General features: G+C 33.5%; 1 protein-coding gene and 1 long non-coding RNA gene across 2 annotated transcripts; both read right to left on the bottom strand.

Moving 5' to 3' along the window:
• Nucleotides 1-1429: 1429 nt before the first annotated feature.
• Nucleotides 1430-14696, bottom strand: LOC123307215 ((Lyso)-N-acylphosphatidylethanolamine lipase-like). Its single transcript, XM_044889437.1, has 6 exons — nucleotides 14557-14696; nucleotides 11277-11480; nucleotides 7420-7734; nucleotides 7211-7328; nucleotides 4670-4856; nucleotides 1430-1730 (listed from the first exon to the last, which is right to left on the bottom strand). The coding sequence occupies exons 1-6, from the start codon at nucleotides 14618-14620 to the stop codon at nucleotides 1617-1619; spliced, it is 1002 nt and encodes a 333-aa protein (XP_044745372.1). The 5' UTR covers nucleotides 14621-14696; the 3' UTR covers nucleotides 1430-1616.
• On the bottom strand, nucleotides 10441-11004 carry LOC123307217. The gene is made up of 2 exons (XR_006536962.1): nucleotides 10775-11004; nucleotides 10441-10474 (listed from the first exon to the last, which is right to left on the bottom strand). It is a non-coding gene; the product is annotated as an uncharacterized LOC123307217 (long non-coding RNA).
• Nucleotides 14697-16601: the final 1905 nt, after the last annotated feature.

Below are 16601 nucleotides of genomic sequence, written 5' to 3'. Positions count from 1 at the left end.
CTAATCTAGGCCTCAGCATTGAGTATTAAATCCACTCCCCACTTTTTTCAATTTATAACTCAGTCATGAGCATTCAGAATATCATATTCGCATTGAATTATGATCTATAGACGCCAATTTAGTGGGTCTTCTCAATTGCTTCTTTTTTAATGTCCTTATTCAAGCATGAAAAAATTTCATGGATTCATTCTGAAAATTGAGTGAATGTCCAATCGTTGATAAGCCAATCAAGGTCTTGTGAAACGCGCTGTTGGACGTCAAGTTCAAGCGGTGTAGTTGGTCCTTAAGAGGGGTCTACACCGTTTTAGTGGTCAGTTCAACAAGAGAAAATGAATATCTTTCGTCAGAAACCACTAATTTATATGAATTTTTCATTATAATTGAATTCAATCAGTTGGTCACCTCGGAAAGTAAGAAATTTTTTTATTCGTCAAACGCAAAAAAAATTAAAAAATTTTTTCATTGAAGAACAAATTCATGCTATTAACTTTCCGAGGTGGAAGTAGCTCTTCTATGAATTTCCACATGAAAAAATTTCTCGAAAAGTCTCTCCATTGGCCACAATTCGTATCCTGGTGAAATTGAAAAAAGACGTTCGTTAAGTGCTGCCATCTTATCGACGAAAGTGGAAACTATTGTAATATTCGTAACTTCTACCCTTGAGTATAGGGTTGAATACTCAAAGCTTCTACTTATCGTTCAAGTGTTCCGGCAACACCCCAAATTCTGGTAGTCTTTCACTCTTTCCCTATTTAAGACTGTGGGCGGCATTATACGGATGGCGAGAAAGTCCCGTGGTATAAACTCCTCTTAATCATAAAAATGAATATCATTTTATTAAATTCATCTTCACAAAATGTGTTTAGAGTGTCCATCATGAGATCTAATACATTCTCTACATCTTCTAATGAAAGATTGCTATATTCTGCTTGCATGTTATAAAACATGAAATAATTCAGGTGCTAAAAATTTCAAAAACAAGGTTCACAAAACTAGGCCTTGACTCATTGCAATAGGAATTTCTTCTTTATCGAATGCTGGAAATACAGTGAGTTTAACCATTTCGGAATCTCAATAAAACAGGCATATTCTTTATTACTTTGGCACCCAGTTAGGTAACCATATTTTACACTACGTTAGTTAAGGCAAAAACAATTGAAAAAGGAAATTTGATTCTTTGTTTAAAAAAAAAACCATGCATGCATCCCAAAAATACGTAATACATTCGATGTCGCATATCTATCCAGGAATACTATCCAAAAAACGGATTGAAAAGATTCCTTCATTTGGAGTCTTGCCACCAAAAAGAGTGAATGTAATTTTTTTGAATTTTCGAAAATCTCGAAAACCTAGGGAATTTTATTTAACGTAAAATATATTTTGAATCGCCACAACGTCCACTACCTGCAGGTACACACGTCACACATACTTTATGTAAGTGTTCTTTATTCTTTTCTCACAAATATTCAATATTTTTCCCTCTAAACAACGTTGTACGAAAATTGAATTGAAAAACAGCAAATAAAGATAAGAATAGATTTTCAAATAACTGATCAATAAATTAGAAAATAGATGTGTTTTTACATGTCTCGAATGTGTTTTAATTTCTTATTTCTTTAGAGCTTTGGTGGGCACTTCTTCTGGTCAGCAAGCCGGCAGGTTGTTGAGACAATTTCATTGAAATGATCAGCATTCTCTGAAAATATATGATGACCTGCATTGTCGACTACCTGCAACCAAAAAATCAAAATATTAAAATTAAAACGATTTCTAGAGAAGGAACGACGAGTTACCGTATTTTGTCGTTGTTGCAGTTTTCTGACTTTTTCTTGACCAATTGCAATCGAAGGTTTTTATATCCTTCATGATGTACTTAGAAAATTGAATGAATATATTTTCCAACAATTAATGGAGTTATAATTTTATTCGATTGAAATGATTGTTCCCCGCAGTTTATCATAACTATAGGACTATTCCTGCATTTCCAACCAATTAAAGAGGTCGCTTGGTTTTCCACGAACCGTAAGGTGGTAATACTTTGTAATATTTTTTTCAGAGTTTTTGATTAAAGTCAGATGGAGATCTCGTTATATTACTGCAGCCAATATAAGTTTTGTATCTATATACATATTTCCTATTTATAAATCTGATAGACAGAATAATATCTAATTAAAACGTGTTTTTCTAAAAAAATTTCAAATAGGTAGGTGTAAAGTCACCCTCCGATCGAGTTACGTTAATATAAAATTCGGCTTATTTGAATCTGAGAGTATTCAATGGGCGTCTTTACTCTTGAATGATCTTTTTCAAGCCTGTAGATTTTACTGCACTATTTCAATATACAACAAATGAAAAAAGGCTCAGAAAAACTTGAATACAAACTCTTTCACGTACAAAAATATGAACACGCCACTTCCTAAAAAAAAAGAAAAAATGTTTGTGTCATAGTCAAATGAAAAATAGCTTTTCTGGTGACCATCACAAAACTTCCGTTGCACGATCGATGGCAAGCAGTTGGGAACAATATTTGTTCTATATAAACGCTTGAAATATATAAACCCATTTTAAAAAACCGATCAAGTTTGATATGATTAATTAATATGCAATGTTATTCTGAACAAGAAGATATAGCTATAATATATCTTCCTGATTCTGCATGTCGTTACCATGGTTATCTCATCGTTTGCGTTCGGTGCATAGAGAGATCACAGAATTCCATTTATTTTACAACATTCGAGTGCAGGAAAACTCCTGCTAGTTCTCTCTCGCACGCATGCGTTCTTCCCGCACAGTTTGGGAAAGTTACTCTTTGCAACTTGAAATGCGTGTGGGAAAAGGGTTGAATACGCACGATAATTTTCAATATCATCTGTTATTTTGTTTGGCAACTTTTTTGGATAAAAATGTTTTTATGGCGTTCCAAAAACTTCACGAGCCAATCTTTTTCCGCAGCAAGTTTTCATTGTTCAATTTTCCTTCCAGTTTTATACAGACGAATCTTCATTAACATTAACATAACCTTTAACATTAACATTAAGAGTAACATCAACATTAGCATTGACATTATAACATTGATATTAACATTCTTAAATCGAATTAGTCAATTCTGTAAAGAGAAGAATCACATCTACAAACTGTTGGTTTCAGCACAGCCTTCTGAAGTAAGTAAGACTCTATAGATGTGGTATCAGAGACAGGACAGGTTGCCTCTGGTTGGTATCTACGCAATACAACAACAACGATTTTTCGCGATCACGGTATGCGTCTTTTTGGCCTTAAAACATATGCTAACTTGCAAACTTACCTACCGTTAAGGCAGTTGGAATATGTTTTACTACTACGCGTACTGACTGCCGCTTGAAAATGTTCTATGTAGTCATTTATCAAGATTGCTAATGCAATTGGTGTTAATAATTCGCAAATTATCACCATCTTACGGTATTAAATTTTTTTCTTTCATTCGTCTAAAGCCGAATGAGGATGGATATCCCACTACATACCCCTGATAGAGTGATAACTGATAACCCTTCCATTTCGGCCATGCCTGATATCTTGTTCAAGTACAGCGACGCATTAGACTATTTAGTTTCATTAGGCCGCATCGCAGATTTGAACAGATCTTGATTTACTCGGTTTACACCCAAAGTGCGAGCACGCCCAAAGAAATATTCACTTCAAAAAATAATTTTAGGAATCCCTTAACGATGGTTGCAAAATGGCGAAAGGACTGAAACAATAATAAGATAACGGCAAAAGGCAAAACGAAATAATTTTTATAGAATTTCTCCAAATTCAGAGGAATCCCAATATAGAGAACAGAACATATTTATCAACCACAAGATGTTTTTCTCAAATTAAAATCCTTCTGCGGTTTAGTGTAGAAACACAGTAGCACAGTAATCGGCTATCCACTCCACAGGTGGAAAGTGTAAGAGCAGGCTGTGCTGAGGCCAGTAGTTCTGTTTGAAATCTTTTGCAGAAAACATGTCATCAACTGATGGTGTTATTATTTTCGTTTTCAAATTTGGATTTGAACCCTTGTGAAAATGCAAATTGGTCCAATGGTATAAAATTTGGGGGCTAAAGCCTTCATTCAAATTCGAGTTCAAATTCAATATCTCCGCCACTGGTACATCTGATACGTTAAGTACAGAAAGCTATTATTAGTGACAATGTGTGTACAGAAACTCAATTCTGTAATTCAAACGCTTCCTGAGATATTAGCAAAAAACTGAAAATAATATAAATTTTTGACACCCTGTACCTCGGAAACGAAGACCCAGAGGAAAAAATGGAAGAGAAAAAAAATGTTATTTTTTCATGAGAAATCTACGGTTGACCGTTGATACACTTATTTAGGAACGTATAGAGAAATAACCTTTAGTCATCATTTTACAATTTTTTGGTATTACAGATACGTTTCGCATTGAAGTAATTTCACTGCATAGAAAATGAATGTGATTTCCAGCATGTATCAAAAATCACGAAAATAAGTAGTGTTTGTGATAAGTAGGAATTTTTTTTCTATTGTTTCTTTCATCTTTCATCATTTTGTTTCCGATAAAAACCGAAGAAATCTTCAAACTGTTCATGGAGTATTTTTAAATTTTTTATCTAAAGTAAAAAAACGGGATGCAATTTTTTCATTGTCCGACGATTTTATACTTACATGAAAATCTACGAATGAATCTGGTCTCAACTGTTTTATTCTAGGACCCATTGCACTGTCCATCCAAGTATGTGAACCGTATAAGAATGTTATTGGAATGTTTTTATCCAGTTTATCTATTCTCTTGATCAACGGATATTTGGCCCATCCAATTCCAAGAACCATATTATAAAATGCTTTTTCACCCCTGTAACAAAGTTCAACCATTATTATATTTATTACTCTGCAATAAATTAAATTAGCGATAAAATTGGGGTATGCTGGTATGCATTAAGTATTAAACGGTTGGATTGATATAATTTCATCCACAACTTTTGAATATAGTGAAAGTAATATACCTTTTCTTGAGCTTCCTGATATTCATAAATAAATCACTTGTGCTCTGAACCATAATTCACTGGTTTATCAAACTTCTAGCTTCTAGAGTTCGATGAAATTTCAACTTCGCGAATTAGATTCAAAAACGTTCAATATTATTTGGTAGAATTAAAAATTGTTATTTATTTGATAAGAACCTTTCGGCAGTCGTGAACAAACTATATTCACTTGAATGGCAGCCTCGAAATGCCTGTTCAATAATTTACAAAAAGGCGAGTTAAGAAAAAAGTGTTGTCCAACGTTTTCTAATTTTGAGTAGGATGCGACTATTGAATAAAGATTATTATTAAAAGTACCATAAACGTCTCTTACGTCCCTCCCCTTCCTCGCAGAATCCTTAATTCGTGTAATGAATTCAGAAATATTTATTTTTGACTTCGTTACTTGGACGCAAGTATACATATCGTTTTCTCAACAGTTGACTCTTAACTTTTCGAAGCTAGTTTCAAAACATAAATGAGCTTTAAAAAGTGTCATTTTATATGTCAAAATTTGAAAAAAGATATTTCCATACAATGTTTGCGGTGGACTAAAAGTGAACATCGACGACATGAATTTTGAGAGACCCTTTAGATTTTTCAGCCAGCAAGAAATGAAGGAGTTATAGAATTTTTTGGCTTTTAGCTTCATTATGCCATGTCTGTACAAGCTTTAGCTCCCGGCTGGCCAGCCCTAAGCGGTACTGTTTCACCACGGTCAATACTGTTTTTCTCATATCGCTCCAATGTCCAATAGATATTAGGTATTTTCTCCTGCGTTCAAAATGGGCGTCTAGAATAAAGTGATTTACTGATTTCATTAATTTATTGAAAAAATTATAAGTTATTAAGATTAATTTTTCTGTTCAGTACTGCACAAAATAAAAAATCATCACCATAACTTATTTGGACATTAACTTTCAATCGATTCTCGAGATCCTTGACATATGACCTGTTATTGATTGTCTAATGATCAACAGTTTACTATTACTATTGTTCTATTTTTATTGCACACGATTGAAAATGACAATTTCTCAATTTTCGTTCATAACTAGAATACCTCTTCAAATTCGAATTGGCGCTTATTAGAATCAAAATGGCATTAGTCAAAATCAAATTGACAACATCAATTTCAAACTGGCATTAATCAGAAGCAAATTGGCAATAATCAATTGCAAATTGACAATAAACAAAATCAAATTGGAATTCTGCATTTGAATTCTCCATTGGAATAAAATATGTAAATTAAAATTTTTTATTGAATGATATACACAGTAAATGACGTAATTAATTAAAACCATTCGAGAAAAACAAATTTTCTCAAGAATTTATATCTTGCATATCCAATTCAGAAAGGAATGATATGAGCAATGAATTTTTGCTCAATTAACAATCGTTGCCTCGCCAATATTGATTTTCTTTAATCTCTGCAAAGACAGAAACGGAAGTTAATGACAATCGTGCGTTTTCTCCAATGATTCATCATGAAAGAGACAATTTCAGCACCTTATTGTGTTTGCAACCAGAAAAATTCATAATTTTTGAACGAAAAAAACAAAGAAAAAGAGGTGGAAAGGTATATTGATCTGTGTGTTCAACTGATTCAACTCCATTCGATCTTTGATGTTCGATTTTTAGAGTTGCAATTTTATTCTGCTTATTGTCAATTGGAAATTTATGTTGCCAATTTGATTTTGACTAGTGTCATTTAAATTCTGATCAGCGCCAATTTGAACTTGAAAAGGTATAGAAATGATAGGCCGGTTCTGTTTTCAGATTTGGATTAGTCAGGAGAAAAAAACAGCTCGAGATGTGTCCTACGTTTTCTTCGATCTAGCTGCTATAGTTCTCGAGATCCCTTCAGTAGACAACGATATCTTCTTATTTTTCTATCGGTCGTTGTGCTCCTTGAAATTCATGAATAGATACCCTGGAGCAATCATTAGATTGCATTGTATCATGACCAACTGCGGTCATGTATGTTCTACCTATAATAATGATTATTGGCACTCGATAAGGAACGAATTTGAAGGCTACCTACAGCATTGAATGCTTGTAAGTGTCCATCATATACACCCCAAGAATGTGAAAGAAAAAACCCATTAATTTTTATGTAAAAGAGTAAAATAAAGCAATCAAGAAATGTGTAAAGCAAATAAATGCAATTTTTTGCTGATATACTTACGTTGGTTCCCTTGCAGCATTACAATAATAGAAATATTTTGGTAATATCGACTGATCCATCAATTTATCTCCTATTTTCCCGAAGATATCTCGTCGTGTTTTTTGCATAAAATATGGACCTGCAAAATACTTCTATATCAGAAAGCTGCCTACAGATAGGTGCGCATAGCATTTTCGTATTGAAAATGTACGAAAATACGAAGGTTTTACCCCATTCAGGTCCCATCGATCGGATAAATCCGATTGGGTTGAATTTATAGAAGATAATCGACAAAAATCGTAAAAAAATCGGAGGTTCTTCATATTTGTCCGTGTAACCCCATTCATCTGCCAGAATCAAGTGCTGAATTCTTTCAGGGTATGTCATCGAATACAATCCAGATAAATATGCCCCCATGCTGTGTCCCAATAGGATCATTTTTTCTATTTTCATCTGTTTCCTCCATGATTCGATGGCCTCTACCATTTGTTTCTCAGCTTCTAAATTGTTCTCGCTGAAATCAGGCCTGGAGGACCTTCCGAATCCTAAAAATTTTTATGTCATCTTCAATTATTGTGATTTGTGAATTCCTCGATGTAGATTGAAGAGTGCAAGATAATGTTAATGAAAAATTTATAGAGAATACGAATTGTTTAACTGTGTGTATACGGAAATAAATTTAGGATGACCATATGGATTTAAAAATTTACTTTTAATTATGTAAGTAGATATCGATGAAAAGGAATAACAAGTTGCATCTGGAAAAAACTGAAAAATTGAATATAAATGGTGAACCTGACTTGCACACATATTTTAACGGTAGATTCTTGAGGACAAAAGAAACACTTTTTCCTTCACCATTTTTTCCGATTCGTTCTAGATAAAACAATATAGAGGTAACCATTTTAAGTTTTCATAATGAGCTGTGCCATTATGAAATAACCTAATACATATTAGAAAAACAAGCATAAACTCACAATTCCCATTCCATTTGCACAACAAAGTAGTATTTATTATAATACAAAAGAGTAGAATTAAATGAGGTACCACAATTTCGTTGGCGAAAAATATTGAATACTCTTCTCCCGAATTGTATTTCGATAATTATAACGAATTCAGCGTGCAAGCCCCCATATGATCTTCACCTCCAATTCATTTCATTTCGTACTATAGGCAGGGCCGCCGTCAGGACCGGCAAACCGGGCACCCTGCCGGGGCGGCACATTCTGGGGGCAGCAAATCAGTTGATAAAACGATACCAATTTTTTCACACAAAAATTTTTTTTTCAAAATCAAAAAGACGAACATTATTAATCATTGAAATTGAAATTGAAAAGGCGGCTTTTTGCGCTTCGTCGCCAAACAATTCACATATGTTCTTCTCAAAGTACCGAATAAAAATAAATTGTAACCAGAAACAAAGGAATACCGCCAGATGGAAAACGATCAAAGATGCCGTATTCTACTCATAAATAATTATCAAAGTCAGCCTATAAATATCTCCACTGCAGCGGGTACTCACTGTCCATTTTTTTGCTCTCTAGCCAGTCGGTCTCTTTGATAAACGTCACAGACTGTATAGTTTTTGAGACGATTCAGAAATAATTTTTATATTCTGTTTGCCAATCTGAATTCGAAATTCTTATTTCTGGGAGGAATTTAAAATACTTGAGAAACAAGAGTACCTATCATCCCTTTACAATTGTATATCGTGTTTATACGAATTGAAACTGTTGTATATTTTCTTATATGTCTTTATCTGTGTAGTTTCGAATTTCAAATTGAATCATAGTGAAGGTCAACTCTATATCTGTATTTTTCAAATGTTTCACTGTATATATTTTACTGTATGATACCGGCGCCGGCGTAGTTAAAAGATATATAACCCACTCTTTTGTATTCTTTTTTTTTTCTTAACTTTTTTTAGATTCAACATTTACCAAGGCATATCAATTTATAAGAAAGACTCATCTCTGAATATCTACATTTTGAACATGTTGTACGTTATTCCATAGAGAATGATGTACTTATACTCATTATTCATTATAGCAAGTAGGCAAAATATCATTTTGCGGGGGCTGCAAAATTTTATTTTGCCGGGGCGGCAAAATGTCTGGCGGCGGCCCTGACTATAGGTACACCTTTTCAAGTTCAAATTGGCGCTAATAAAAATCAAAATGACATTAGTCAAAATCAAATCGTTTAAATCAATTTCAAACTGGCATTAATCAGAAGCAAATTCGCAATAATCAAGTTCGAACTTGCATTTATCAATTTCGAATCGTCAATAAACAGAATAAAATTGCAACTGTGAAAATCGAACATAAAGTTCGAATGGAGCTGAATCAGTTGATCATACAGATCAATACACCTTTACAGCTCTTTTTCTCTGTCTTTTCCGTTCAAAAATTATGAGTTTTTCTGATTGAAATACTTCGAAAGTATTAGGTACTAATGTATTCGGAGGCTCTCGAATCTTTGCATAGTTTGCAAAATGAAATAAATAATATATCCAAACAACAGTGAACAGTAATAAACGTTAATTCTGAAACAGAATGAGGGTCTGAAATCGTTTCTTTTTATGATAACTCATCGAGAAAACGCACGATTGTGGTTATCTTCCGTTTCTGTGCAGAATTTGCAGAGATTAGAAAAAATCGTTCATAACGATATGGGAAACGTAACAATTACTAATCCTTCTGCATCGGGCATGCAGGATGTAGTTTTTGTGAAAATTTGTTTTTCCCGATTTGTTTTAATTAATTACGTTATTTACTGTGTATATCATTCAATAAAATTTTTTCATTCAATATATTTTATTCCAATGGAGATTAAAAATTCAGAATTCCCAATTTGATTTTGTTTATTGTCAATTTGTAATTGACTGATGCCAGATTGAAATTGATTATTGCCAATTTGCTTCTGATTAATGCCAGTTTGAAATTGATGTTGCCAATTAGATTTTGACTAATGCCAGTTTGATTCTGATTACCGTCAATTTAAACTTGAACAGGTATAGATAGAGTAACTAGATTCAAATATAACCCATTTAAACTTTCATTTGCATATACATGAATAAGGATATTTTCTCTGAACGTTCGAACGTTGCCAAGTTAACAAACAAAGAACACCATAATGGCAACAAAATTTCGTTCAGAATTTGGTATCACAGGGAAAATATTTCGATTTACTACTATTGGTTAACAGGAACTAGGAATTCGTGGGTTGATTAACAAACCATAGCTAAGTGCCAACGTTTCGCAAAGTATATTTGCTTCTTCAGGGCTATAAAAAGATCGAAAAAACTTAATTAGAACACAAACAAATTGACAAGAGCTTTACAAACAACAACATGATCACAAACACGATGTAAAAGGCAAAAGACATGAATTTCTCTAATAATCTATCAATGACTCAGGTATTCACTACTTTCGGTCAATTTTCATTAAGTACAAACATTCTTCTTCATTCTTTTCTTTTATATGTTGATTTTGAAATTTGAGAAACGTCAAGAAACAGTAACAAAAAAGTATCAGTTATCATGATGGTACAGTGAACAGAGCGAAATACAACTAAGAAACCTACCAGAGCCATAATCATGTTTTCCACAAGATATTGATATTTTTCACGAACAGCCAGTGATGCATCGGAAATTCGAGAGTTCAGCTCAGACAATTCTTAGATTGAAGACACCTTGTTTCACATATTATGACGACTCCGGAATGAAAATAAATTTCCACATGGGACCAGCGCAAGAACTATGACAACCTGTCGTAGATAAACGGATTACAAAATATCGTCAGGTAATCACAATAATTACATCGTGTTTGTGATCATGTTGTTGTTTGTAAAGCTCTTGTCAATTTGTTTGTGTTCTAATTAAGTTTTTTCGATCTTTTTATAGCCCTGAAGAAGCAAATATACTTTGCGAAACGTTGGCACTTAGCTATGGTTTGTTAATCAACCCACGAATTCCTAGTTCCTGTTAACCAATAGTACCTAGTTATAATACCTGAAGGAAGTGAACCATCATAGATTTCGATTTACTCAACAATATTTGGTTCACTAACTACACATCATATCATACCTAAAAGGTCGATGGCATAGAGCGGCCTTTCTCTAGAAAGAGGCTCGAAATTCAAACACCAGAATCCAAGCGAAGCGGCAAAACCATGTAATAACACTAAAGGTGTATTCGATGATTCTGTGTTCACCGATACTGTCCAAATTTTTTCATCTGTACCAAAACTTGTGTCTATTGGAACGAACTCACTCTTGTACGATGGGATGACTGAAAATAAAATTAAAATCATTCGAAAACTTCCCAATCAACATTAGTAAATGATTTTATATTTTTTTACTTTTTAACTCATTTCTATATGAATGTTGTAGACTTCGAAAATCTTTTTCTATCATTAAATCTTCCTATGTTATTCTGTAGAAGAAAAATCGAATAAATGATTTGGTGATTGATGTATTTTATCCACCTTTTTTATTATAGGCCTATAGGGATGAGTGTTATCGGCGTTATCGAAATCATGCTTTTTTCATAGTAGAGTTGTTGATCAGTTTATGAAAGACGAAACAATTCGACGAAAACATGAGGTGTGCCAACAAAATTGATAACACTGGACTAATAAATCATTATGGTAGAATCTGAAGAAAAGTTTTGGAAACAGAATGAACAGGGTGTTTTTTCAACCTGCACACTCAGAAGTTATCACAATAACAACCTGGTATTTTGAAAAACGTAGTAGTATTCAATGTAGGTACTCATTCATATCGTAGGTACTACAATGAAAATTTCATCAAAATTGTAATTCTGATTTGAATTTCAGGTAATTCATTAATTAATACCTAATTTATCGTATTTTATAACATTCAATCTCAATAATTGAAAAAGGGTTTCCAAAAAAACACTATTAATGACCAAAGCAACCTCAACAATGAAAGGTCTATCCATTTATGCATTTAGTGTTGCCATTTAAAAACTCAACTAGCCTCCACCCCCTATAGAGAGTGCATGATAAACTCCACATTTGTACATCAAAAGTTCAAGATACCAATTTACCTGTTCGACACCTATTCGAAAAATATTAAAAACCGAAAATATGAATTTTGTGAGTTAATTTTTAGTCACTCCGTATTGATATGTTGATAATAATAGGACTTGGGTAAAACAGCTAGGCTCGGCTAGTTTCAAAATAATCTCTACGATATGAGCAACAGCAACAATCTCAATGATATGTGCAATAAAACAAGTATAGCTGAAAATGCACAATAGGTTATTTGTGCAACCAGTTGAGAAAAGCATTTTATTTCGCAATAAGCGGATTTCTGCGGAAAAGAACGCTAGTTATCTAAAAAATTGGTTCCCAACGTGATTCACACAATATTTTTCCTGATTTCGAAAAGGATGCTACTATTTGATTTCATATTAAAAGTATGATTCCTTTTCATACATTTTCTTGGTCGGCCATTTTAAAAAGCGTTGTAGATAGAATATCGGTTCATTTTGATCTTTGGAGGGGTTTTGATCCATGGAGAGGTTCTAGAGCTGTCAGACTGAAACGGAAATTTTTCCAAGTACATCTCAAATATTGTTTTATACACACATTCCGAAAATTTTTTTGGCCGAGCATTTTAAACTAACGAAAATAAAAGGATAACATGCGCTCCGTCAGAGAATATCGATTCAATTTAAGAGCTAGGACTCTAGAGCTATTAGAATGAAAAGAAAATTTTCCTGAGTATATCTGAAACCTTCTTCTATGCACCCTTTTCATCAATTCTCCTGGCTGGTCATTTTAAACTAACCAAAAAAATGGACAACATGCGCTGAGTCATAGGCAGAATATCGCTTAATTTCAATAACGTGTGTTTAAAAAATTCGTCGTGGGCTGTGCAATTTTGAAGGTTCATATTTTGTGTCGATTGTATCACCACATCGCTTATACCACCACATTATTCGAAGAGTGAAAATATGATGACATTATAATATATAGCGTAATTTTCGATATGAAAACGTATTAGGATAAATTCCTATAGCGTATTCAATAATTTCAACAAATTAAAAAGAAAATCACAAAATGTTACGGAAGGAACTGAGTGTTACGTTCAAGCACTGAATATCAACCTTCAAAATTCCACAGCCCACTTGACGACGCATTCCTTTTTGAACGCACGTTACTTAGAACTGGGGCTCTAGAGCAGAATGAAACAGAAATTTTCCTGAGTACATCTGAAGAGTTCTTCTATGTACACTCTCAACTTTTTTGGCCGGTCATTTTAAACTATCGAGTAAAAATGGATGACAGGCGCTCCGTTGTAGACAAAATATACAAAGGTTGATCTTTGCAGCTGGGGCTCTAGGGCTGTTATGCTGTCAGAATGAAACGAAAAATTTCTGACTACATCTTTTGGCCGGCTATTTTAGGCTTTCGGAAAAAAAATGGGAAACATGCGATCGATCTCAGACATAATAATAGTGAAAAAAATGTAGAAAATTGAGACAGTTCATCAAAAGGGCTTATGTTGACAGAATACTATTATTGTTATCCTATTTTATCCCATTTTTACGACGATTGTTGGAGGGTTCGAACAAGAAGAAGATCGTGGTGCCCGCATTGTGAAGAATTTGTGAATAATTCAGGCGAATTTTATTGTTGAGATTTTGAACTAATAAGCAGTTTTTTACACTTATGTCCTAAGTCTGTTTCTGTCAGTTGGTACCGAAATAAGCCATTTCATAAAATCGAGTAAGTTACTAAATATGAATAATGTGAAAAATTATTCGGCAATCTTAAGTTTCTCTTTTCATTCCCACTTAAAAATCGAACAGGTCAATATCCTAAATGAAACCACATGGTTGAGTCAGACATCAGGAGATAAGGCTTTCATTCATGGGCGCCCGCAGAAATTTTTCTCAGGGGGGGCAAAATATCATCTACGATTAGTTTTACTGAAAGAAAAATTTCTCTAACGGTGTCTATCAGAATCTCAGGGGGGGCCGTGCCCCCCCCTGGCCCCCCCTGCGGGCGCCCATGCTTTCATTGACCGGGAGGAAGGAGGGGAATTGTGCCCTAACACCCTCGTCTTGAAGCGCCAATGAGTTGAGCCACTCCAACAAAAATCAATTGAGTGACCATTCAGAAAATGTGACATGTTTAACTGAGGCAGTCGGTATAATAATGATATTTTTACGAATTATAGTGGTATTATATTATAAGTAATAGAGTTGGTTTCCTCATAATCCTAATGCGTTAGTTGTGTGAACATGCATATCGATGAAACTAATATGTCTGCTTCTTATTTATACATGAGAAAAATTAAATGATTGAATGAAAGACGACTATGAAAGTCATTACCAGATAGAATTTTTTTCTCCACTTCAACTAATTTACATTCAAATATCGCTTGTTTCTCATCCATAATAGCGAAGAGAAAAACCGTGCAAATCAATATTGCGAAAAAAACAGGAATAATATGAGATAGACTGGAAGGAATATAACTCATACTATACTATCTAATGAGCACTATCAATTCGATTGGATGACCTTTAATAGTACATGATAAGTATCATAAGGGGATCTATATTCCAGTGTTGGGGAATTCGATGAATCTATGTCGAATACTTCTGGAAATATATTCACTTATTTTTAGATTTCAGTTGAGCTTATTTCTACCCTTTTTGCCGCAACCACATCCAACTTCCGTTTTTCAAATGAAAACATATGGTACCAATATGTTTTCATTTGAAAAATGTGTGGTACAAAAAAATCCCTTGAAAAAATAAAATTAATAGTATCTCAACCAATAACTTAAAATTGAGATACAACAGCAATTGAGTCCTGATGGTACTTATTTTTTTTGAGAATAAAAATGAATATTCTATTCCAACCCCTTAGTCGCAAATCCATCCAACTTCCATTTTTGAAATGGAAACATGGGCTCGTTGGAAAACTCGCCCAAAGTGAAATTCCACCGCATCTTTGTTTTTTTATTTTGTAGTTATCAGGACAAACACGTCTCTTGAAAAAAAAAATTGAATTAATAATTAATTTGAAAAACAAAGAAGGCTTTTTAACAAATCCATTATTTTTCGGCAATAAAATAGAACCTTTTCCTTCAGCCTCTTAGTCTAACCTTGTTTTTCGAATGAATATAACATTTGTGGCTCGTTGGAAAGCTCAAGTTCACCATACGATATCGTCATTAAGAAATCACAGAACATATCGCAGAATAAAAATGCAAAAATTGACCCCTTTATGGTTTTCGAAAAGATAATGTTCCCATATTAGTAAGTTACCGGGTGAAAAATTTTCATGTTCTGATTTCTTCTTTTTCCAATTTTCAACTATTTTACACATATCTATGAAATTTGTGTTCAATTTAAAAAATTTTCAATTGAAAATTGTGAAAAACAAATTTTGCATTAGTCTACGGCTATGTGAGCAAGCGAATCAAAACTTTTCAATCCATTTAAGCGTCAAAAGTGATAGTGAATAGCCATGTTCGCTTATCAGAAATGATAACCAATTTTCTATGAGTTCATTCTATAGCTATTCAGAATGATGAAGTTTTGTGAGAAGTTATAGGAACCATTTAAAGGGAAAATTGTTTTAGGTTAAATTTCCTGAATTTTAGGTTTATTGTCGATTTTGACCTCCAGGAAAAAGTGTCCATATTCACAAAAAATATTATGACTTGGCTACATGTTTTTTAAAGTTCTTAAATGAACGCCTCGAAATGTCTGCCACTTTTCGGTCACAATGTGTTGCTATGAAAATATCGCCATTTTATTGAATAATTTCATTAAGAGACAAAATTTGTTGATTTTGAGACATGCTTTATATAAGGGATGAAACAGCAACATTAAATTAATGATGTCGAGCATAATTTTATTTGACAGGAACTACGTATTCCTTGGTTAGACTATTTAGATTTTTAGTTCTCCTTGTTACGTATTCCTTGGTAAGGCTATACAGGGTCTTTCACGAGGAACCTCACCCATATTTATACGGGAAACTACTGAACGTATTTTCATGAAATTCAGCACTTATAAGTATTTCACGATGCTGATGAAATCTAAAATATTTTCAAGGCATGAGCACCTCCGGTTTTTCCGGAAATGACGTCAACTTCCGTTTTTCAAATTAGAACACCATTTTTTATTGCAGAAATAGATTCCTTAGAAAATTTCAAGTTATTTTGATGAAACATTTTTCAGTTTTGGTTGGAAAATTCTCTCTGAGCGGGAAAATTCGAAAAAAAATCGAAAATAGAGCTCCGCTGAAACAAGAATAACTTCGAGGTTTTTGGATGGAAAATTTTCATTTTTGGGATTTTTCAAGATGTAAGATTGATGTATCCACTTACTTTAAAAATCGACATCGCGATTCATGATACAGGG

Source organism: Coccinella septempunctata, chromosome 2, assembly GCF_907165205.1.
Source record: "Coccinella septempunctata chromosome 2, icCocSept1.1, whole genome shotgun sequence".
Taxonomy (NCBI): domain Eukaryota; kingdom Metazoa; phylum Arthropoda; class Insecta; order Coleoptera; family Coccinellidae; genus Coccinella; species Coccinella septempunctata.
The sequence above is the reverse complement of the archived record's forward strand: the minus strand, read 5'-3'. Positions and strand labels throughout refer to the sequence as shown.